We start from the raw sequence: 25497 nt of genomic DNA, 5'->3' as shown, positions 1-25497 counted from the left end.
CAACCTTTTTTTTGGATGATGATTTAAATGATACATCTCTGCTGACATTTCAAGCTATTTCAACTTACATGCTTTATGTTGCAGCTGAACAACTTTATCTTCTTTTCTGGCAAATTCTGCAGTCTGCATTTGCTTTCTTTTAGCTCCTCAAGACTGTCATGGAGCTGTCTGTGAACGCTTTTTACACGCATATGATAGTACATTATTTTTTTCATAACTGTGGTCTTTAAAAAAAAAAAGGAAATTATTCATTTGTTATTAACAAGTTGTAACTATTCACAGAGCTTATTCCTGAAGAACAAAGCAAAACACAACATTATACCTATGAATTGTGCTTCACAAATTGCATTTGCATTTTTAAATATCATTTTTGTATATTTGAATTTGACTGTATTTGAACATCAGACATTGGGTGTTGTCTGATGAACATATTCTTATATTTATTTATTTTTTAAACAACCAATAATACTGCTTGTATGAACATTCTAAGAATTTTATGCTGTAGCTACTGATCAAACAATGGATTCATTCCACATATCTCAGTTAGCTCTAGTCTATATTCAAAATTGTTCAATAACATCATTAGGAAAACTTGTTCAGTGTTCTGGATAAATCAACAAACACGTTTCTCATCTGAGACCAGTTGCTGTTCTGAACACTTCCTCTCATGTATTAGAAGCTTTTTTTTCCCCACCAGGAACATTTTCCAAAGCAAGAAGAATTAACTGCCATGTGTTTCTGCAGACAAGAATCTTAACAGCTACCCATAAGATTGATGCCACATATTCCACATGCAAGTCACAAAGTGCACTTTATTCACTAAACTGTGGAATCTATTCAGAAAGTTTTTCCTATACTCTGTTAAGCATCAAGCTAAATTTCCTGCAATTTAAAGATACTCTGCTTGGATACCAAGACATCTGAAAGTAAGTCCATTACGTGGCAAACTAATGTGAAAATGAATCTGTAATAATTTTTGTAAAATACTTGGCATACTTGAAAACACAACACGTGAACCCATATTTTCAGTAAATTCTTCCATGTCCTTTGAATATGACACTCTGGTTTTGATGTTAGGTTACTGACACTTGAGATGACTAATATTTAAAACAAAAATGTATGCAACTTCATGTGCAACTTTTTCCATCATCCTTTTTCAGTATTAAATAGCAACAGCCTGAAATGCAACAACTCTATGAAAAGGTACTGGCACTAAGTAAAAGATTAATGTTTTTACTGGTAGTAAATTGCATACATTCAGATTTCAGTGAGAATGTATATTATTTCAATCCAATACCATACATAAAGGGAAGCATACAGAAATTGTGAGACCATGATAAAACTCAAAATTTTGACAACCTAACATGGTATTGAGCAGTAACATAAAGCACTCACTGTAGTTGGCTGAAACTCAGATATCCCATAGTAACACATACCATCAGTAACAAATTCATTCATGAAATCTGAACTTACCTCTGCCAGAATCTTGATATGCTTTTGAGAAACATCATATGTATCGAACCTTAGAAGCTGTGGTATATGATACAGCACATGGATAGCATAATTAGAAAGAAGACAAACAGGGTTGGGCCCATACTGAGGATCATTTAGGCCCAAATCTTTTAAATTAGGTAGTCTTGACAAACTAGTGAGTTCCTGAAAAACAAGCAAACTGCTATCACAATATATTTCAATACACCTTACTTTAAAAGGGAGTATTTCAGCACATTATTGCACAAAGATCAAATGGGATATTACTCGCTAAGGTTTTATACAGAAAAAAAAAAATACACAAACTGAGGGAGAAAGGAATACAGCACAGATGCAGTAGCTTTCATGAGCATGGGCTCATGCAACTTTACAGACCTTTCAGGATTCACATAGTGCATTGGGATTTTTTTTTTTTCTGGGGGTTTCATGAATTCTGGAAAAAAAACAAACTACAACCAATCAGTGAAAGAAAGCAAAGCAGATGTGTGAAATAAAGGTCAGTCTCTCAGGCTCTATGAAGAAATAAATCTAGAAAAAAAGTGAACCTGTCCTCAAAAATCTTGATCTTCCTCAAGCTCAAAATAAAAACATGAGGCCATTGTCAACAAAACTTTTGAAATCCTTCCTTATGATAAAGACATGATTTAAAGGACTTTCATTAGAAATAAGGAATAACACAAAGGGCTACATACCTAAAGTACAAAGCGATCAGCTAAATGTCATTATAGTTAATTTAACATTCTCAATTCCCAGGATGAATTCACTAATCATTCCTAAAATACCTCCTAATATCCTACAATCCCCAGCACTTGGCTAAACTTACAATCTCAAAATTAATATGTCACTAGTGACATTGTCTGTTTACGTGCAATGTTAAAAATATTCTCTTCCCTGTTCAATTCACCTTCTATGCCCTGTCCCTCCCCTGTTGGGCTCTGTTCCTACTTCATGTTAACTGTCCTTCTTCCCCATGTAACTCTCCTAGGCTCTGGCTAGCCTGTTTATTCTCTTGGCTGCCATCCTAGTTCACCATTGCATTTGCCCCATCTAAGTCCTCCTCTGAGTTTTTCTGCCTCCTTTTTCATTTAACCTCTTCTTTCCCTTGTTCTACCTTTCTTCCTCTTGACCCTATGTTCTTTGTCCCAGGCTATTTCTTATTTTCAACTCCAGTTCGTTCCTTCCTTAATCCGGTGGCCTTCTCTAAAGAGTGCTTAGCAGATGAAGCAGAACGTAATTTGATCCAAACATCATCATCAGAAGACAGGAATTAGACTAGAGGGGAACCTCTTGCTGAGCACTTGTATCCATTGCCTGAAGCCTATTTGATTTGCAAACTGTTAATTCACAGTCTGATTGCATTTAGGAGTTGAGTGAGGAATTGCTCCGTTTGCTAGGACAGTGAGCAGACAGGTTAACAGAGGCCGAATTCTTTTAAGATGGTAGCTGCTAAAATCTGAACAGTCAATACTGAACACGTGCATGCTGTGATTTTTCTGAGACTTCTAATGTAGCCACACTGAACAGGAAGCATGTAAAAGAAGTAAAAACACATAATGGGTATTTTCTGACAAATTCTAAGTCTTTGTAACACAGTTTATTTGGAAGCAGTAATTTTTGCAAAAGAAAAGAGCTAAAAAGCGTATGAAAACAATGAAAGTTAATATTGAAGTATTTTCTTTTTTTAAAAAGATTTCCCATCACAGCCACATGTTATGGGTCCTCTAATATCATAAAGAAAGGTCAGCTCTCTTCCCAGCAACAGACAAAAAGCCAAACAAAACCAAAACACATCTAAAAGAAATGTAAAGTGTGAACATACCTTGAAGGAAGATAATTTGTTACCAGAGAGGTTTAATATTTCAATTTGTATATTGAAGTCTAAGCAACTTCCTAAAATTAAACATAAAGACAAACAGCAATCAAGAAAAAAAAAATATTACCCTTGTCTACCGGGATATCTACATTTTCATCTTCTGGACTAGTTTTCACCACACAAACAAACCCACGCAAATGATTACTTCATTAACACAATGACATCATACACATATTATTTTCCATTTTCACTCAAAAAGTAGGAATAGTATTTGGAAGATCTTTTTTATTACAGATAAAGATAAATCAAGAAAAAGTAAGATTCTCTAGTATTAGTGTAGAAATGCAGAAATTATTTACATCTCCATTTATAATCAAACAGGCTTAATATAGATTCAAACTAAAAGTCATTTATACTAGAGATGGTGAAAAAATGCATAAATACCACTAATACCGATTTTCTGTCTTCTTTGATATGGCTACAGCAATGGAAAGGAGTTTGGTGTAAGCAGAGATGAGCCCTAGGGAGTTTGGGATGACCAGGGCTGTGCATACTGGATATTGCTCTAAACCATGTAAATTGGTAAGAATTCTTCTATTAGAATGAGATAAGGATTAAACTAAATACATAAATCCTCAGTAGTAACCAGAATGCTCATTCTAGAAATACCAGACTGACATCGCTTACCTATTTTTTCTATTAAGTTTCCAGCAAGGTTGACCTCTTGCAAATTCTGCAGAGTACGTAAGCCCTGTGAATGTTTTAAACAATACAGTTTTAATCTAATGTAGCACTGCCAATGCTGGAAAGCTTTTAGGCTACGAGGCAGATCATTCAAATGTAAAAATAAATTTGACTGGAGTCTAAACAATGTTTGCCTCTGTTGTAAACTATAGCTTTCTTTTGACATGCAAAGAGAGAAAGCATTTTGCCCAAAGGGAATGAGCTTGGAAAGCCTTTGTAAATGATACTACAATGGAAATAAAATTAGTCCCCCAGCCTTAGTTTCACAGCTGTGTATGAGAAATCTAACAGATCATGCCCTGTGTCGTAAGTACTCATTAGCTTTTGGCTGCAGCCCGTGTCTTGGCCTAGGGATACATATCGTAAGAACTATATCACTGATGTCAGTCATTTGTCTCCATGACGACACTGCAGTTCTTTGCAGAGATGCCACTACTGTTTGCAGTGTCCCCACTAATAAATAACTTCTACCTTGTAACATTCTACTGCTTTTACATTTTTTCTCTGTCAGGTGTAATATATCAGCATCTCGTTCCTCTCCCCATCAGCACGCTCAACTTTGATTTCTCTTCCCTCTTCTTTCTGGCTTTGGAGACTCACATTAATCTGATCCTTATAATAAACTCTTCTGCTCTAACTACTTTTATATTGATATCAGTATCTCCTTCTGCTTTGTCTTCTTGCACTCTGTCAAGTTAAAGTGGACTAAGCTGCAGCATTCTGTCCCCTGATGGGAGTCTGGTAATTCAGAATGCTATGTGGTCTTTTGCTAGAGATGGCCATCTATACGTTTCTTCTCCCTTTATTTGCCAAACTGGTAATCTCAGAACTCTTGCTGGTCCTGGACTAACCTCCAGCCCAAAGGTTAGAATTTTATTTTGAGGGGACACAGGGGAAACCAGTTTCCCCTTGGAGCAAACTTCATATGTAACAGCCTGAGGAAAACCCAGGATACAAGTTCTCCTTAAAAGGAGCTGATCCCTCCAAACAAAAATGCCAAACACGAATATTAAAATTAAATGGAAAAAGTTTTATGTAATACAGGCAAAAGGCTGCAGTTATAAGAAAGCTAAAAAAAAATAAAATTCTTTCCTCATCAGAAGTCACAGAGTTATGAAAATGGTTGATGTAGATAACTCTGCATATGAAGAAAGCCTTGACAGTCAATCTGTTCCAAATAAAGTTTCAGCCTTAACTCTTATATACTTAAGTTTTAACGTTGCTCTTTCTGTTGTTCAATTATCCTAAAAGTTAGCCTTAGTTATTAACACATTTTAATTCCACACCATTAATATACCATACATTAGACAAAATAGAAGACAAGAAAACATAACAAGGACACCAGACTCACCTCTATATTCTTGATCAGGTTATTATTCAGCCAGAGTACACTCAGTTTTGTTAAAGCTTCCAGATTTTCAATCCTGGAAATTTCATTGCAATAAAGGTAAAGCTTTTCTAAATTTACACATTTTTGTAGACCATCTATTTTCTGCAATAGAAGAAAATGTATTTGTAGCACTGAACAACAAAATGTCACTCTTTTTGTTTGTCAATATGCTATCAACTTGCACAGAAATTTAAGTAGTTCCAAATGACTTAAGATCACACCCTCAGAGCAGAATTTTGATGATTTAGAAAGCTTTTCAATTAAGCCAACAAATAAAAAGTACCAGCAGCTACAATACTTCACAATAAATAATGTGTTTTTTAAATACAGCGTTATTTTCATTAAAATTTCTTCATTCTAACCAGTGTCCTGAAAAAGGTTTCAATATAACTATTCTAGTTATTTAAAAAAAAAAAGAAAGATTCTAATGAAAGAGAAAAAAAATCCAACAGTAAGTTCTAAAATAAATAATAATAAAAAAACGAGTTAATTTGATACATATCTAAAATGGGATTTTGGATACTTAGAGAAATGTCAGATCTAGACTCCTTCAGAAAGTGCCTTCTTCCTTGAACAAAGAAAAGGAGTGCTTTCAAAAGAATCTGACAGTCATTGCAAAGGACTGGAAATTGGCTAAAGCCGGCTAAAAAGAAAATTCACAGTTAACTTACCACTAAACAACATTCAGCAATCCATAGCTCTTTGAGCAATAAGCAATGCTCCAGATCTGTAATGTTTTGAATACTTTGTCCAATGAGTATGAGAGTAGTTAGATTGGGGAAATACTTCATGCCTACAATTCTGGAATAACCTGAGAAGAACATCTCCAGTGCAGTTGTTTTCAGTCCCTCTTGATCAATGTTCTCATAAGACAATCCATTACATATGCACTAGAAATGAAATGAAGCCATTATTCTCTTTATGTTCATACTGTAAAAAAATACACTACAAAGCACAATGTCTTACTACCATTACAGTACTGCTTAACAGCAGTTGTGCCTTTTAAAACTTCTTTTGCATTAAAATGGTTTTGCAATTTTAACTACATTAAGTATGTAACTGTTAAGTAGCTTTCTTCTGCTCACAAAGTATTACACAAAATCTTCTTACCAAACCTCAAAATGTACCTTAAATTTAAAACATAGTTTTCAAGTATGATAATTTTAATTCAGATTAAAACCCAGGAATGTATAACTTTATCTATAAGCTAGTACATGTATGTGTTCATGCATATGTGTGTATGCGAACAGCTGGTGGGTTTTAGCACTCTTGTAGTTTTCCACTTCTAAAGTGACTGTATGAAGTAAATGCAATACAAGTTTTTGGCCATGAAAAAATTAAAAGTTTACATGGAATTTCATTCAGGATGAGAACAAGACAAAACAGTAGGCATCTACACACATGCCTCTTGCCCAAGCTCTCAATGTTAGTCAAGGGATTCAATCAATACAGCCAAGGCCAAAAGATTCCAGAAATCCATTCTGATGATCATACAGGAGATATTTACACTAAATTGACTTATTCTGTTAGTTTCCTGGACAACATATACTAAGGATAGCATACAGTTGGCCACATTGACTATATAGTGCTATTTCAGAGGTCTTAAAAGTATCCTGCAGCTGATATCCCAGACACCTTAAGTCAGTAAAATGGCACTAAACAGCTGTATCAATGCAGCTGAATCCTATCCTTTATTTCCACTGACTGTAATGAGCATATGTAAACATGTAGACACCTAAATGAACATGGAGGGGGACCCCATTTTAAAATTCTAACCAGTTCATAGTAAACTAAGATATTGGAAACTTCATCTATCATCTGATTCTGTTCACAATTATCTGTGAATCTTCAAAAAGACGTGACTGAGTCAAAACTAAAAGATTTATTTTGACCAAATGTATATAACAAGATCGTTTTTGTTTCTATATATAAATATTTTTGCAAGGTACTTCATGAGAAACAGAGACAAAGCAGGGAGCTATACATTAAAAGTAATTTAAATAAAGATATTCTCTTAAGACAAAGAATCTCTTAAGTACTAATGTGTTTGCTACAGTTGTGAAGCATTCAGTTCACCACAGACTCTTATTAATGCATGCCCTATACCACCTCTGGGGTATTCCAGAATGGAGGCTACACTACAGATGGTACCTCTAGAAAAGCAAAACTAGCTCTATGTTCTAGCAAGAACACTGATATTTACAGAAGTAGAGAGGAAAAAAATTTAGAAAACAAAATTGAATGAATAACTTACCAACTCCATAATTATCTCCTCAAGGTTCTTGGTTTGATTATCACTTTGCACCATTTCTTGAGTTCTCTGCTGTGACTATTATTTCTTAGTAACTTCTTAGAAAAAAGACATTAATTTTATTAGCTGTGTAGCCACCCATATAGAGTCACAGGATTTCCAACAAGTTTGTAAAGATCTAAATTCCTACATTTAATTACAGAATCTGTATTTCTAATGGTCTCACAGTGGAGATTATGACAGAAAAAAGCTGAAACTGCCAGAGATATTTTGATTTACTACCTTTTTACTTAACATTTTTAGATTCTAAAGTTCCATAAAGCACTGTAGCACAGGCTATTCTGAACACCTCCATAAAGAAGGATGAGGAAGTGCACCCATTTACTCATGCATTAAGTTATATTTGCACAAATCATAAAGATAAGAATGCCAGCCAGAGCTCATAATTCACCACAAAAACCTCAGTAAAGGCCCCTTTTGCACAAACATTGCAGATTATCAGAATACAATTGAGAGTATAAAACCTTTGATGCAATTTTTTAAGGTAATCAGAAAGCTACTACAATTAATCTTTAGCATTATCAAACAGTATATAAAAACACAATTGACACAGAAGCTTTTTTTTTTTCCCCTTTTTGAATCACTTAAATGGCTTTGTGCACAGGATGCATAGAGCATACCCTTAATATGTCACCACATTTCTGCTGTTTTGGAATCTCTGCCACAGTATTTGATGACAGACAGTCCCTCTGGTGAGTATTTTGAGGCTGGAAATAAAGAATGCGTTTTTCCAGTTGCAACACTTGAGGAAGTTAGTTAGGTTGGGTGGATACCAGTTCCTCTAGGCTCTCTCTGGGAGCTCGGACGAGCACACCTCGCCTACAGAGGGCACAGCTTTGCCAGCACCACCCCTGGAGCTCAGACCCCACAGATCGCCCCCAACACACCGAGCTCGCCCCCAACACACCGAGCTCGCCCCCAACACACCGAGCTCGCCCCCAACACACCGAGCTCGCCCCCAACACACCGAGCTCGCCCCCAACACACCGAGCTCGCCCCCAACACACCGAGCTCGCCCCCAACACACCGAGCTCGCCCCCAACACCCCCACGATTCCCCCCTGCGGCCTACTCGGGGCCTGAGCACCGCCTCAGCCCGGAGCGCCGCCGGCGGGGCGCGTCGCCTAGGAGACCGCCTCGCCCCGCCCACCGGCGGGCCGGCAGCCAATGGGAGGCGCGAGTGGCAGGCTTGGCGCCGGGAGGGCGGTGGCGGCCATGTCGGTGGGCATGGCGGCGGCCATGTTGGGTACCTGAGGGAGCGGGCTCGGGCACGGAAACAGTAATTCCAGTTAGGGCTGGGGCATGGCACTAGTAATCCCAGTTATCCCAGTTATCCCAGTTAAGCGGGACCAGTGGTCTGCCATAACACTCTGGAGGCTCTCCCCAGCCTTTTTCTATCCATCTGACCCCGTGCTGGTGCTTAATTAAATTAATTTAAGCTGCAGTGACTTTAGTGTGAGTAGCGGAGAAGAGCTGTTAAGGTGCTTTAGTGAAATGTGAAAAAAAGAGGGCATATAGTGCTTTATTCTGTCTCACATACCATTCTTCGTCAGAGGGATATTGTGTCCGTGCAGTGGTTTAACTTCGGGAGGAATGTGAACTGACTGCCAACTTGCAGCACAGAAGCTTCCTGTGGCTTCACTAAAATCATCTAGAAACGTGAGCATGAGATAAAACAGACCAGTCAAACTGAAAAAACTGCTCACCCAGCCATTTGCACTTAATTTTATCTTTCTTTTTTTGTTTGTTTTGTTTTCTCATGCAGTGAGGCTAGATGAAAATTTTCCAGCAGTAGGATTTCTCAGCAGAAAATTGGATTCCTGCTGACTCAGATGTCATCAGAGATTTGTGAATAAGGAGGTTAGATTTATTGAAAGTTTCAGGGGTTTCTGTTAAAATCTTTGCATTAATGTTTCTTAACATTTTTAATTGAAGGGGTGGAAATGGCATAAGCAGCTTCTGTAGTTTTTCAAAGGCTGATCAGTCCTTACTTGCGCTGCTTTCCGATGTCACCAGATGTCACTCCAATTCCACATAAGGCAGGCAGTTTCCATCTGTTTCTCCATTGTAAAAGAAAGATGTTGCCGCATGGTCTCAGACTTCCCTGTTTATAGGTGCTACAAAGACAAAAATTTAGTAGGTTTCTTTCAGTGGAAGTCTGTAATGAGGTAAAATTACGAGTCCAAATATGATCTGGCAAATTAACATATTGTAACAAGTACATAATGGAACGATTTTAAATTAAAAAGGGGATGTTAATGCTCTGAAAATTGTGCTCACTTTCTATTTCAAGGGTAAAACCAACACGGTCATCTACTCAGCCTCCTGCAGAGAAGCTTTTATGTAATTTTGTTTAAGGGGAGTGTGTTGTGTTATACTGGATCATGCAACAAAGCTGGTCTTGTTTAGCAAATTACTCCTTTCCTTTCCTGTTGACAAAGAATCTTATGGGCAACCCTCGCAGTAAAGTAGCTTAGGCAACTAGGCCTGTTGATGCCATTTTGTGATCTCCTTAGTATTCTCAAGCAAGCAGTTGAATGATGAAGCAGTAAAACTGGACATTGCATCCAAATCCAGATATTCATTGGTACTCTCAGTAGCAAAATGCAACTGCTTTTGTTTCTGAGCATGTAAGTGAATGACTCATTATTGGCAATGAGGAAAGCCAAATGATCTAATTTGGGTGTAGGGATTTCTGTTTGACTGGAAAACACTCCTCTCTTACCAGAAGGGAATAATTACGAAAATAGACATTTTGTGGAACACCTTTAGTCCTTTCTAGGTGACTGAATCATCTCAGGGTGACCCGCTTTGGCAGCCTAAAATCTGTGTGCATATAGTATTCTTAATCTCTTCAACTGCAGCAAATGTGCAGGGCAGTATTACGATATTAATTGTTAACTCAGCTCATTAAGAGCTAGATAATGTTATTGCTAGATAATTCAGTGTTGGTTTATAAAGCTGTTAAAATGTATATTTGCACATACATTTAAAAAAAGTCTGGTAGCAGTTGCTAGGTTTTTCTTTTAACATAAAGGATTTTCAGACCTATCTCAGACTGAATTAATCATTTCAAGTGTGCTATCTTTCACCTTCTGCTGTGGCACATTCTGCTCTAATTCTGCTAAAGCCTTTCAGAATAATTTTAAATCATTTCATAGCATAGTCGAAGCAAGCATTTAAGTGCTGATGGTGCCTTGCTGCTGTACGTTTACTTTTGGAATTGTCTTGGTAGTTTTGCTGACTGTCAGTGAAACATTTTGAAACTGTTGTTCATTAGATTCTTATAGATCACTGTGTATCACCAACATATGTTTCTGCCTTTGCCTTCTACTGATACTTTTATGGGGTGGTAGACGACTTGGTTTCTCTGGGATTGTTAAAAGTGACCGGTACGTTTGTTTGTAGAAGATTTTCCATCTTTAAAAAAGTATTGTGTGTAAACTATGAGCAGCTTTTTGGCTGCTTCTGTTTGTATCACTGGAATATTTCTGACTGCGTCATTTATTAATTCAAGTGCTTCCAGTATCATTTCTGCCAACCAATGCATATTTGGATCAAATATCAGATTAAGTGCCAAGAAGCAGTGATGATAGACCTCATGTAAATGTTTAAAATAGATTACGTTTTAGAAACTAGGCTCTCTGTTCCTTCTTGCTAATAAAACTGTACACACTTTAACTTTTAGTATCAGGTGAGATAAATGAGACAGTTTGGGAATTTTATTTTATTTTAATAATTTTAGTAGTCTAAATATTTTGATGTGAGATGTGTCTATGCTTTTTGAAGTTTAAAAATAATAGACTTCTCATTAAGCCCTTGTGATCAGAAGTTGGTAGGTTAGCAGGTTAAGCACCTACAGTAGTTGGAAAAATGAAGATACTTAGCTGCATTGATGTCTCCATAATGCAGAGTCCTTACTCCTCCTGGGGTCAAGAAGAATGTTGCTGAAACAAGCCTGAGAAAGGCTTCTGGGCTTTGACACAGCACTGGTGATGCAGTCACTGTGTTTGTGTCAGTGCCATGAACCCTGAGCACAAGTGTGATGGGGAGAAGTGCACTTGCTTGCTCTTGGCGCTGCCAAAAATAGGTGTTACCTGGGGAGTGTGTATCCCTGGCTAATTACAATTTGACCTGCAGGATGGAATGGAATAAAAGTGTGTTGTCTCAAGTATGTCACCAGTGACAGACAGAATCATGGCTTTAAATGCATATGCATGAGTATTTTATCGAGAATAACTCCTGACTGTCTGAGCTCTGGGTGGGCAAGGCCATTTCCCTGCAGCTCTGGCTGCATCCCTTTGGCACAGAGCTCAAGCAGCAGAATGGATGCCAGTGCTGCAGGGCCCTGCCCTTTCTGCTGCATTTAAAGTTCACCTGATTTTATAGACAACTGTTCACCACTTTTTCTAAAGTAAATGAACCAAATAGGAGCATAAAAATAAATATGTCTGTGCTTTACATTTTACATGTTTTTAGATTATCTGAGTTACTGTATTTTCTCAGTGCTTTTTAAGACAGGCCACAAAAACGGAGGAGTGAGCTCAGATGGGCACGGGGCATCTGTATGAGATTTCCCTATGGCGCAGGGCAAGCCGCTTCGTATGTATATGTCAGTGACATGTAGGAAGAAAAAATTTGAGTTATCTCGTATGACTTTGACTTGGGGATAGCTGTTGAAAGTCTCCTGCAGGGAGGTTAAAAAGCAAACAAACAAACAACAACAACAACAAAAATCAAAATGATAAAACTTCATTAGTGCTTCTAGAAACAATAGGTAAGGCATTATTTATAGAATGTTTTATTATTGCAGTGACTGCTCTGGACCGGATGTTATGCTAACAGACAGAAATGAGCTCAGCATTGATCTATAAATTAGCGGTTGCCTAGTGACTCATGATCCTGGCACACTTGCTTTACGCAAACAAAAAATAGCACTATGCAGTAATAGAAATGTGCCTCTTTTCATTTTTTATTTTTTGTTATGGTCACTGTCCCAGACTTCACAGCAATTTCTGACAAACAACAGTGGGCGTAACTTGAAAATATCAAAGAAAGCAGGGAATTGTTCAGAAACCATCAGGTAGTGTGCTGGTTTGGTTGGGACAGAGTTAATTTTCTTCTTAGTAGCTTGTATGGCGCTACATTTTTGGATATGTAATGAAAATAGTGCTAATAACATGCTGAGCAGTGCTTATGCAGAGTCAAGGGCTTTTCAGCTTCTCATACTGCCCCGCCAGCAAGGAGGCTGGGGGTGCACAAGGAGCTGGGAGGGGACACAGCCAGGACAGCTGACCCCAACTGGCCAAAGGGATGTCCCACACCATATGGCCTTATGTGGAACAATAAAAATTGTGGGGAGTTGTACAGGGGGGTGCTGCAGGGGCTCAGGGACTGGCTGGGCATCGGTCAGCTCGTGGTGAGCAATTGCATTGTGCACATGCACTTCTTTTTTTTTATTATCTTTGACTGTTTTTTCCTCTTCTCCTCTTCTCTTCTTGTCTTTCTCATTAAGCTGTCTTTATCTTAACACATAAGTTTTCCAACTTACCTTTCTGATTCTTTTTCCCCCTTCCTGCAGGGGTGGAAGTGAGCAAGAGGCTGTGTGGTGCTTTCCTACCTACCAGGGTTAAACCACAGCAACTAGGTACTCACAGGGGAACATCACCATAAACATAAAATATATGAAAACAAGCAGTGTAGCGTAAAATAGAATTTTCAAGGCACACATTAAATGGATTAGAAATTGGCTTAAAAGCAGATCTCAAAATGGGGGAAATCATTTTAATGATTATTAATCAATTTAATGAAACTATCTAATCTATCCAAATGGTAACATAGGTCTCAGCCAGTTAAATCCACAGATGGTGCAAATTTGTTGAGTAGTAAATAACGAAGTTATACCTACACGATGATTTGAATCACCTAATTAAATGGTCACAGTCCGGCAATAAGCACTTCAATGCAGCTAAATGCAAGCAGATACACTGCGGCTGGATGGTCTATGGCCACAGGAGGAGAAACCCCATCTTGAAATGCTCTGACTCAGGAAAGGAATACAAGGTCATCGCTTCAGCCTGAGCTGCCATTGTAAGTCTCGAGTAAAAATTAACCAACCCACATGATCTGTGGATTTATCAAGTAGGTGGACACAGGGAATAAGACAGAAGGAGTTTTTCTTTTGTATGCAGCACTGGTAAAACAGCTCCTGCAACACTGTGTTCATCTGACGTGGCTTCATTCCAAGAAAGGAAGCCATGGACTTAGCCATGGACTGGAAAACAAAGCTGGTGATGCACTGCTGTCAGACTCTCATTGATGAAAGAAAGCTTAAGACTGAGCTGCGTAACAGTGTATAGGTATATGCAGAAAAAAATACAGATGGTAGCAGAGGCTTCTGAGTCTGACGGAGAAAGGTACGAGAAGATCCAGTCACTGAAATATTAAGTTGAACAAACTTTTGAAACATCCATGTAGTTTATTGACAACATTGGTGGGGGGTAGTGTTGTGCCCCTGCTGAATTCTTCTGTACTCTGAATCTCACTGGGGTCTGATTTAGGTTAGAAATCGGCACCTGTGAAACACCTTCCTGATATTTTCATGGACAATCTGTAAAAAGAAGTTGCAAGATTTGCTTTCTGTTGATTTTTTTTTAACTTTTCATTCCTTGTAATCTATCAATAATATCCAAAGCCATTAAGCTCTTTAAAGTTTACAATATTTATTTTTCACTGCTTATGAATGGTGCAGTAAATCCTTTCTCCAAGAGGGGGATCAAATTTTTCATCCTTTTTATAGAGGATCTGCAGAAATGCAGAAGAAATCTGCAGAAATGAAAATTCTGAAGAAATGAAAATGTGCTTCTCAGCTTAGTGGTGAATATTTTCCAATTTTTATAAGAGAACAAACCCCACTTGCATCAGTACTTTAGAAAACATCATCTTTTTCTGCATCCGTCCTTTTCTTCTTTCACTTCCTTCTATGTATCAAGGGCCTGAACGAGCTCCATTGAAACAAAAGTAAATCGTCCATGAGACAGTGTCATTATAGGCTCATCAAGCTACAAGGGAAGCAATTTCGGCTCTAATCTGCAGCTTGTGTGTGCTCCTGTAGCTCCACTGAACCCTATAAAATGATGCCAGTTAACGTGGCACTAACTGTTTTATGGTCATATTCTTGCCTGCTATTGTTATTATTATTTTTTCCTTACACACGGGGAATTAAACCTGTGAAAACCCAGCCACTAGAGTAGGTGTGGTAGAATCACTTTAGTCTGACCACAGCAGAACCCTTATGAATTACGTTTTCCCAGAGCCTGGTTACACTGAGACCACTAGTTACAAAGAGGTAGGGAAAAACAAACAAAAGTATTCAAGAGAGTTCTTGAGCACGTTCAACAGTTAGACTGTAATGTCAGTCACCAGTGGTCTGTAAGAAATGTGAACCCCAAAAATATCACAGAAGTAGCATTGGAACATTTTGTCTAATATCTGGGGCAAACGAATTGCACTCAAAAGCAGCCATGAAATACTGAGGAATTTTCACCGACTTTTCTTCTCTTGCATTTTTCCATGGTGAGTAGCACATCTCTTTGTCTCTGATGCACAATGGAAATTGAAAACCTGCTGGGCTGGAACAAGTGCAGTCAGCGTTCCCGGATGAAATAATACCTTAATTGGTCTGGCTGCATGGATGAAAAAGGGCCAAGCCCCATCATCCCAATCTGAGAGAGATGATGACAGAAGCATTCTAGATATATCAGCAAGTCTTTGAGATATTTGCATCTTGTCATGATGAGAGCTGTTAGCATAATTCATAGTACACGGTTAATGTGAGACTGATGTATCAAAAGGCGGAGTTGAGTAATGGACTTCCTACATCATCAGCTTAAGGGAATCCTAAAAAACATTTTTCTTTCTCATATTTCTTTTTTTTCATCTAACCTTTTTTTCCTGGATCACAGAACAAGACTAGCAACTGCAAAGAGTTGCAAAAAGGACCTCATAAAATTTGAGGATCTGGTCGATGAAACACTAGATGAAACTGCAGACTGCTGCACATGAGGAGAGGCAGCCATGGCTATAGATACACGCTGATGAGCTCTAAGTTAGCTATCACATCTCAGGAAAAAGGATCTCAGAGTCATTATGGATAATTCAATGAAAATACCAGTCCCATGTTTGGGAGCAATAAGAGAAGCAGACAAAATGTTAGAAACCACTGGGTGGTGGGTGGGATAACATAACAAAACAAAATATCACACTGTAGCATTACCCACTGAGTGTACCCACACCCTGCATTGTGCAAGCAGTTTGGACTCTTCACAGTTCCTCCATCACGCAAATAAAGAAATAGAGCTAGAAAATGCTAAGGCAAGGGTACTTAACATAACCAGCAGTATGGGATAATTTCCATATGAGAACTTGTATGAAGTGCTCACCTTGGAAAACAAATGACTAACGGGGGTATATAAAATCACAAGCTGCATGAAGATGTAAATAGGGAACAATAGCCACTATTTCTTGCTGTACAAGCTCTGGAGCACATCATGAAATCACCAGGCAGGTTCAGAACAAACAAAAGGAAGTATTTCTTCAACAGCCCATAATTAAATTGTGGAAGTCGTTACTACAGGATGTCATGAATGCTGAAAGCATAAACAAATTACAAATGTGATTAGACAAATTTATGGATATACCTCCATCAAAGGTAGTTAAGCAGAAAGATGCAATTTCAATAGCTGACTTGGGAAATCTTTCAACACATTGCAGGAAATCTGCAAGGATATATTGAGGAAGGAGGGCAGGGCATTTCCAATCCCTGTGAAAGGGAGTGATTTTAACTCCTGGTTTCCCTGTTTGTGTGCACTTTCCCTAATAATCTGCAACCGGACCCTCTCAGAGACAAGATCCTGAGTAATCCTTTGGTTTGACCCATTATGGCTCTTCATAATTCTTACTTTATTTCCTTTCCCCCTTCCCTTTACATGTCTTCATTTCTTTCTAACCAAACCATTGGATTAGCTTAGACACAGTTCAATGGCTCCTGGCAGACCGGGGTCTTTTCAATCCTTTTTAACTCCTGGAGTGCTGGATGGTTTACCCACGTCTTCTCTTAAGGCTCAGCACCTGAAAATAAATGGGGGGATTTTTATTAGCTCCTGGGTACACGAGATGTAGAATTTGTTCGCCTTGACACATTCCTGAAAGATTTCTGCATACACTGCTGGGCAAGCGTGGGCAGTGATCTGAGACATGGGACCCGAGTTCCAGCTCTGCTCCTTGGTGATGTGCTCCTGGAAGGGCACTGGTGGTGTGCAGTGACATTAGTTAGTGAGTTGAACTAGGCTGAAAAGAACTTGGAGCTGTTCTTCAGGAATGAATTTCCATTATCTAAAAGAGCACTTAAAGGCAGCATTATAAAACGTGTAAACGATGCAGCTGTGGGACAGGATGCAAACACCAATTGGGGGGAAGAAGAAAAAAGCAACCAGGAAATGGAATCTGGAAATTAGTTTAAAAAATGAGCTCTCTTTCGTAAACTGATACTTCTGGGAACCTCCCCATGCTCCTCCTCCTCAAACTCTTGTTGCCAGTGGGAAGTAGAAATGTTAGTGCATACACAGAAAACCAGAGGTTAAGTGAAGAATAACACGAAAATGAAATGACAGTGGTGTATTGAATTGGAGTTAGGGATGGTCAATTTGATCTGCATATGCAGAGGCATGAAGTCATGAAGTCTCTTTTGGTAAACCTGTAGTAAAAGCATTTCTAGAACACTGCAGCTAATTTCAGAGGACACTTAATAATAAGAGCAGAACAAATCACACAAAGTTTAAAATCTGCAGCAAACTGTAAAAAAGGAATGACTTATGGGAAGCTATGAATATCTCAGCAAAGAAAACAAGAGGGAGGGAGAAAAGTTGCTTAAGCTAAAGTACACTGTTGGCATGAGAACAAATGGCTGTAAGCTGGCCATGAATAAATTTAGGCTGGAAATTAGAAGAATTTGTCTAGCACCAAGAGGAGTGAAATTTTGGAACAGCTCTCCAGTAGAAAGAAGAGGGACAGAACACTTGACCTTATTTTAAAATGGCAGTGAATAGTTTATGTAATACTGTTGCCTAAAATAGAGAAGGACTGTACCTGGCAAGCCACAAAGTTCCTTATATTTTTGTGTTTTAAGCAATTTTATATTATAAGATGAAGATGAAGATAGGTTTGAGAACATAAACATTTGAAGGGCAGAGGGAGAACTCTCCTGAGAAACTTCTTGTGAGTGAAGTGGCTATGCAATATTTACTCAAAGGGACTCATGGATGACTTACCTGGGCTGTCTAAATTAAGACTGAATCAGTAATCAAGGTACTGCCATGATGTGTCCTGCAGTGGCCGGTGTAATGAACGAGTCTCTCTTCCTCAGAAGTCATGTAGCAGGGCCCTGACTATTCAAACCCTGGAGCTCGGTGACCAAGAGATGATACACAGAAAGATGGATTCTCTTCACCCAGTGCTGAAAGAGAAGAAACAGTGACTGAAAGTCACGACTTTTCCTCTGGGGACTCCTACCTGCACAGCTCACCCCAAGAGCAAGCATCATCAGACTTCCGCGTAGCCGGCAGCAGTAGGGTCTGCATCCTGGAGAAAAGCCTGCAAGGAAGTATACGTTACAAGAGGAGCTTCAGGGCTCACATTTCCAGCCAGCTGGTTCAAAATGTCACAAAAACGTCAGATTCTGAGATCAGTTGGCTTCAGCAAAGTTCACATAACTATGGCACTAACCATGGAAGTCAGTACTTAAAAATCAGACCTTATGTATAAGCACAAAGCAGTAGAGACTACTGGCAGCACGTTTTACATTTATCTTTAAAGAGCTTACTTTTTGTCTCTGAAAATGACTTTTGTATATTAAGTTGCCATCTAATCTTGGGTATCACTTTGGGTAAAATATGATGTTGGAAAGATGATCCCCTCTCCTCTTTCTCAGGCAAGTGGAAAACTCACGGTCATCTGAATGACAAAATAGCAGTGGGTTTTCTCTTCAGCACTGCTGGAACACTGTTTTCCTGAACAATGGTGAAAGTGATGGTATGGAGACTGGAACACACAGAAAATACAGTTGGACAGAGGAACAGGTCAAAATGTTTTCCTCTTACAGAAACAGTCACTGGTGCTTAACTTCAGTGCATCTTTGAAAAATAAAACTGGTTCCTTTATATGGTATCTTTGTGTCACCAGGCACAATGCATGTCCTAGAGTACCATTAATATACCCGTGGGTAATGGCTTCCCAGGGGGATTTTTAGTGAGATAGAATGGATCTTTAGCATAGGATGAAGGTACAAATTTTAACTTAACTGATTGTATTTCCTGCTTTAGTGGAAAATCATCCATAGTAAAATTATACATCTTTGGGAAAATATGCTCTCTGAGTGAGTTTTCTAATGAATTTTCTGATTTTAATTGAAACTAAAGTTTTGAATCTGTACATTTTAAGAGTTGTTCCTGTGTGTATCAGTAGAATGTTGTTTCATTGTCTTCAGATCTTTTAATCTTCCCCCTTGACATTTGTGTTCCTTGATTAAACAAGCATGCAGTGGGGGTATTTAGTATCTGGCCAAGCCCACTTACAAAACAAACATCAAGCTGTTACCCTTTATTCTTAATATACAACAGAATTGCAATAACCATTGATATTCTGGGCTCCATCCAACACCTATGGATGAATAATTAAGGTAAAAACCACAAGGTTCTCACATTCCTTTTTCATGAGCTCACTTGATGTAGCTTTCAATACTGAGAATACCAGAGCTGGACAAAACCCTGCCAGCAATACTTTTCCCACAAAAAAATGCAGTTTCATAATCATGAATTATGTGCTAGTGATTCTGCTGAACTGTTTCAGCTGGAAGATAGAAATTCAAATCCAGAGCCCAAAACGCGATTTTGAGATAGCGTCATTTAAAAGCTGAACTTATTTTATATTATTTAAAAAAAAAATGTAGAAGAAATACATGTATGCGCCATTAATGAGCACAAAGGCAATTAAGCTAGGGAACAGCTGCAGGTACAAGATGCTTAAAAAGTTCTGAAAAGTCAGGAAGAACAACAAAATCGCAAGTGAGTCACCCCTGTTTCCACAAGGCAAACCTCAAGCGGTCTCTTGAAACCATTTCCATTTTGAAGTCTATATTGTATGGTCACGTATTACGTGCTCATGTCATCTTGATTTCTCACTCCTGTCTGGAGGGCCTCAAAGTCATCCGTTAACCTTCCCACACCTTTTTCAGAAGCCTCTTTAGAAATTTCACAAGAATTGTGCATATAATAAAGAGGAATCAATCGTCTTCCAGGTTAATTTTGTTGAGAACAGTGTTTTGAAACCTCTCCTGCTAACAGAGACACTGCAGTGCTGATCTGAACTGTTTTCTGTTAGCATCACAGTCCACCTTCTATCTGGAGTCAGCATTTCTAATGCTGTCATGGGAGCCTCGTTTTCTTGTTTTCCACCCCTCCACTTTGATCCTGTCTCCTGTTTGCTCTGCTCATTGAGGTCCTGGAGCTGAAAAAGCTCCTGCTGCTTGTGATAGGTGACAGGGTGATGGGACCACATGCTCCTTCTGCCACTAGAAGGTGATCCTTACAAAGGGCTGATAAGACTTCCACATCTAAAGCTCAGAAAGTATTCAACTAGTTTCATTTGGCTGAATTTTTCTTCTCCCTGAGCTGTGCAAAGGGCAAGAGCTCATTTCCTCTTACAGCATCTTTCCCTGGCTTTTACAGAGGTTTTTGTTTTCTTATCTATTTTTCTACCATGTTCGGCTGTAAAGAGCTGATAAGAATTCAGATTAGGAAATTACAGTGAATGGGACGTGTTTTGTTTTTTTCAGTTTGAGCACAATGAGGACAAATTCTTGATGCTTTGTTTGGGAAACCTTCCCTGTAATGTTGTTTGTGAGTGGTAAAATGCACTTTGTTACCACTGACACGAGTGGGAACCTGTAGTTCTGTTTGCAAAAACGCAATGGCGATGGCCAAGGTTGTATGCTGAGGCGTGCTATGAACTTCTCCAAGACAGGGATTCATCTCAGCACTTTGGGGAAGGAGATATGTTCTTCATCATCCAGCAGAGGGCCCTGGGCATTACTTCACTATTTTGGCAGAAGATACTGACTTAAATTATACAATGGGATGGATCACGGGAAACCAGTAGAGCCCTCTTTCAGTTTGGGTTTTGATTTTTGCAAATGTCAAGTTAATTTAAGAAACGAGCCTGCCCCAAGTTACAGAAGCACGTAGTTGGACTCACTTGTTTACCCACCCCACTGCAAAATGCTAAGAATAAAACTGATGATTTTAAGGGTTGTTTATAGCAGGGATTACTCCTGCCTGGTTTTGCTTTTTCAGCACTGACATCAGCTAGAGTTTGAGGAATGTAGGCTCGTGTTCACTACAAACATTTAATTCACGAAATAAAGCCGCAGATGATTGGAGCTGGTAAGGATTTGCCGGTTGTTCTCTCCAATTTCAGCCATGCGATACACAGAATGTACTACAAAGTGATTTTGAAATGTAAAGCAATAATGTTCGCTTTGAAGTACTGATACCAAGTGCAAAATGATGTATCAATTAAATGCAAAAACAAATCCCAGCCCTGCAAATATTATAGAAAAACAGCTTCTTTGAAGTTGATAGGGCTAATTACAAATATAAAATAGAGCCTGGTTCTACAGCACTTCCGCTAACAGGAGCTTAATTTCATAAATTTAAGTAAAAAATAGATGAAACGTCTCAGAACTGATCTTGCTTGGCTTCACACTGGCAAAATGCAGCCCCTGCCTGACTCAGCTCTCTGTGGGTCTCCAGCACCCAAACACCTCGCGGCTGTGAGGTTCAGTCCTTGCACTGCAGAACATTACACTTTTCTCACATCATGGAGGAGGTGTGTGGGCACCGGCCAGCAAAGGACGAAGCTCAGTGTCACAGCCTGACTACTCGATATCATGCCACTGAACCTTTGGGCAGGTAGAGCCAGCTCAAAAAGATAGCTAGGCACATCTAACCTTTGCTGTGTAGCTTTGAGGTAAGGGCAGCCATGCTCAGCCTGTGCTGGGCACAAGCCCACGAATGAACAGGCAACGGCCTCCTGCTCGGATAACTTCTTCTCATAAGAAATATTTAAATGAGTAATTAGAAATGAGGAGTTCTGAGCCTGATCTTGAATTATGGATTGGCCCCAGGGGCTGCTGTTAAGATGTTCTTGGTTCCCATTTGTGTACAAAGGAAGAAAATTAGATCTGTGCTGTCAAAAATGGAAGACCAGGTGAGGATCTTGTTGAATGTAAGGCCCGGCTATCACGGTTACACTGAGACAGTTCTTGCAGTACTCGGTTTTATCACAGACAGCCTTACCTGTCCTCAGGCCTCTTACGTGAGACTCGGTCTCTCGGGTTACCTATTATTAGCACCTTGTTTTTCCATGAACCTGTGGCACACACAGATACCCTCGTAGCAGCTCTTACAAGCACTGCTGTTTACTAACAGGTGACGATTGCTTAGAGGGCACAAAGCAGCGTGTCTATCAGGAATGCGTTCCCTTTCATTGCAGTTCTGTCCATAGTCGCATATCGCAGGAGTTCTGGGTCTTAGAGATGGCGAATGCACCTCTCAGTTACACTGGAAGGTGTGATCTCTGGGGCGTTGTAAAAGTGATTGCGGGTTTTGTTTCCACAGGCTGATTCTCTGATACCTTCTGTGCCATGCCAAATCCTAAGTAAAAGCACATCAGGCCGATTCTCTTTCCTCCAGCACGCAAAGTGTAATTTTTAGCCTCTGTGAGTTTCCAGAGACATCCAGACAGTGCATAATCAACACTCGGAGTCAGATAAACGCATGGACAGTATCAGCATAAACCAGGACTCAAATGGTAACCTCTAATGGGCTGGCTGTAGATCTGGGTAAATGCACAGAGCACTCTGTGCACGCTGTGTGATGTAATGTAAGCGGATGAGAATTCATAAAAAAACCCTGCTTCTGCTTCTCTGGCTGTTGGCTGTGCCTTTGTGGTACCGATGTAATGTTCTGCGATGGAAGCAGTTCTGGCTAGACCTTTGTCTCAATTTCTTCAGCTTCTCCCAAAAGCAGATCTGCGGATATTTTTGATGTTGTTGTTTTTGTTTTGCTGTATTATCAGTATCAAATCACTGTGCACGTAAACTTCTGGCCGCTGCATGACCTGTTCGGAGCTCACAGACTGTCTTGTCTGATGCTCTCTTTTCAGCTGGATCCTCAGCAGTGACATTAAATAGCAGCAGACACATTGGTGTTAGTCTGAGCGTTTTTCTCAGCGATAACTGGCCTCCGAAACTGCCCTGCCAGGGCTGGAAGAAGGAAGTCCCGTTCCCTGCAGCTGGGAATCTCTGAGAGGCCAAATTCTAATGCTTCTTCTTTTAATAATCTTGGGCTAGGCTCCCAGGATGGGGATGAGCACTGCAGAAAAAAATTGCTGCTCTGAAGATGCTCGGGAACAGCACTTGCAGTAGCATGAGGAGATCCTGCTGCCACACGGAGGATGTACTTCCAAACAACATCGCCGTCTCACATCATAGATTCAGACCCAGATTCCTGGCCCAGGGTACTCCAGGACAGGGGATCGTTTTAATAGCTATATATTCTGGAGGTGAGTGCAGAGCCTTTCAGACTCAGCTCTTGGATGGCAATTCAGCTACCGAGCACTGCCGAAACTAGGCCACTACTGACTGCATCTTGCAAATGCAGAGCTCCCCCTCCTACTCACCCGTCTACTCTGCTCAGCTCTCCTCTGCACAGGGGCTGGAGCTGGGCAGAAGGGGGAAACAGGTTCTGTTGGCCAGGGTCCTGCTGGTGTGCTCCTCTCTGGTACCTGCTGTGTGCACATCACATGGCTGTGCCTGCTCACACGGCCAACAATTTTGCTGTTTAAGCTCCTATCGCTAGATTTCTTTGTAAAATTCCCTTTTCAGAGAAACAGAGGTAATCCTCACTGCTCCTAGAGCAACGGCTGATGTGGAGGGGATGAAGGACCGAGCAGTCAGTCAGGCTTAGAGGGGGAAGGCACCGCCTTTAATCACATTTCATTACAGCGGAGGGCTGGAGATGCTGAGAGCTCTCGCATGATGTGGGAATTAAAGGGCCAGGCTGGGGCTTTGTATCCTGCTGCGGTACAGCCACAGCCAGGCAGCCCTCAGAGCAACGAGCTGTCTGCAAAGACTGTGCCTGTGAGCTTTGAGAGTGAAGGAAGGTTAAATTACACAATCAGCAGTAAAAATGCCGCTATTTACACTCTAGTATTTTTGCTATTGCATTTACTAGAGGCTCAAGTTGAAGCAATCTCCGTATTTTACAGCGTGCAGTAAGAGGAATCTCTCTGTCAAGGAGATCATTTTCAGAGCTGCGGTTTTGGACCGTGTACCTGTCTTATCTCTGCAGTTGTTCATTACAAACGAGCACAGACCCTGTGTTTGCTCGGCAAGGCTGGTGGTATTACCCCGGTACACAAACTTCTGCCTCTCCTGGGCTTAACCTGCTCTGCTGCTGCCTTTCTGGCACTGGGATGTTTGTGCTTTCTGGAGCAAAATGGCATCTCACACCCACGGGCTGACGCAGAAACTTACTCCGGGTTACAAAGCAGAGCTAGGATGTGACCTGTGTGGTTGGCCCCAGGGGTGCTGCGGGGGAAGTGGGGACGTGGGTGACACCTCGAAGCTCTGCAGGAGGTTGGGGTGTCTATTTCCAAACATGCCTGAAGCTCTTGCCTTGGCAGTTGTAGCAACGGGAAGAGCACATGTAAAGGACCTTGAAGAGGCTGCCTGGCCCTGCCTCATTTCCAGGGCTTGTAGAGATGGAGAGAGAAGGTATGGAGACCAAAGGTCCAAGGGGCACCCTAGGGAGGGCCGCTGTGCTGGAGCTGCTTGGTGCACTGAAAGATGCAGGTGGCCTTTGGGGTGGGGAGCGCCATCACCACTGCTCAGCTTCTCTCTGTAGTGACAGCCTGCGGTAGCTCGGCTTGCCCAGGAGAAGTCTTTATCCTCATCTTGAAGCCTCATCTCGGGATGCCCACCCTCAGCTTGGGAGTCCCAATAGCAACCTGTGCCTTGTAGGGCAGGAATGTGCAGGGTTTACCCCACAGCAGGGTTTATCCTGGGGTTTGTACCTGGCTGCGTCCAAACCAGATGTGAGTGCATGCTGCAGAAGGCAACTCAACAACTCAGCCCAGGACAGCGCTGTCGTACACTTCTTGGTTTGCCTGTTCTGGAGGACAGGGTATGGGACATGCGTGGAACCCGGGCGGTCTGCAGTGCAGACGCATTGAATTTAAAACCAGATGTTAGGTGCTACAGTGCTGCCATCCTTCTGTGGGTTGGTGGCAGGTTGTTTTATTTATCTTTGTTTTCCTGCTTATATCAGAAGCCTCTTTTCTTTCTCATGTTGCTTTTTCTAATTAATTTATTCTAAAACCTCAAGAATAAATCCTGAAAGAAGAGAAGATTATTTTTAATATTACTAAATCAGTTGATATACCCCACCAGGTCCCATACTCTTTGCTGGTAATGTTACATCTGGGGCCAAAAATCCCCTCGAGGCTCAAAGTCGCTTTGGCCCAGCAGCATACGTCAGCCCCAGAGCCCAAAGGACTCTAATAGAAAGAGAAGCAATTTGTGTGTATGTGTTTGCAGACTTTGTACGTTCAAAGACTTCCAACATCCACAGGG

The 25497-nt window shown here is 40.3% G+C and overlaps 1 protein-coding gene and 1 long non-coding RNA gene across 10 annotated transcripts in view; one reads left to right on the top strand and one right to left on the bottom strand.

Moving 5' to 3' along the window:
• The window catches only part of LRRC9 (leucine rich repeat containing 9), a 48785-nt gene extending 39918 nt beyond the window's left edge, over positions 1 to 8867 (bottom strand). For 4 of the 8 annotated variants that reach the window (XM_040559229.1, XM_040559234.1, XM_040559235.1 and 1 more), the window contains exons 1-8: positions 8777 to 8867; positions 7693 to 7787; positions 6110 to 6328; positions 5400 to 5540; positions 3992 to 4055; positions 3311 to 3381; positions 1474 to 1656; positions 69 to 224 (exon numbers count right to left, since the gene is read on the bottom strand). In XM_040559229.1, coding sequence (XP_040415163.1) covers positions 69 to 224; positions 1474 to 1656; positions 3311 to 3381; positions 3992 to 4055; positions 5400 to 5540; positions 6110 to 6328; positions 7693 to 7746 — 888 coding nt within the window. In that variant the 5' untranslated portion in view covers positions 7747 to 7787; positions 8777 to 8867. The other 4 variants (XM_040559231.1, XM_040559233.1, XM_040559230.1 and 1 more) reach the window with 4 other exon arrangements.
• Positions 8868 to 8948: 81 nt separating this feature from the next.
• On the top strand, positions 8949 to 24577 carry LOC121071585. Of its 2 annotated transcripts, XR_005820706.1 has the most exons (4): positions 8949 to 9407; positions 9514 to 9608; positions 23215 to 23426; positions 24549 to 24577. It is a non-coding gene; the product is annotated as an uncharacterized LOC121071585 (long non-coding RNA). The 2 variants fall into 2 exon arrangements; XR_005820705.1 differs by lacking the exons at positions 23215 to 23426; positions 24549 to 24577 and adding an exon at positions 13330 to 14440.
• The last annotated feature ends 920 nt before the right edge of the window (positions 24578 to 25497 follow it).

Source organism: Cygnus olor, chromosome 5 (genome assembly GCF_009769625.2).
Source record: "Cygnus olor isolate bCygOlo1 chromosome 5, bCygOlo1.pri.v2, whole genome shotgun sequence".
NCBI classification, from domain to species: Eukaryota; Metazoa; Chordata; class Aves; order Anseriformes; family Anatidae; genus Cygnus; species Cygnus olor.
Note: the sequence above shows the minus strand (reverse complement) of the source record. Positions and strands in the feature narration are given on the sequence as shown.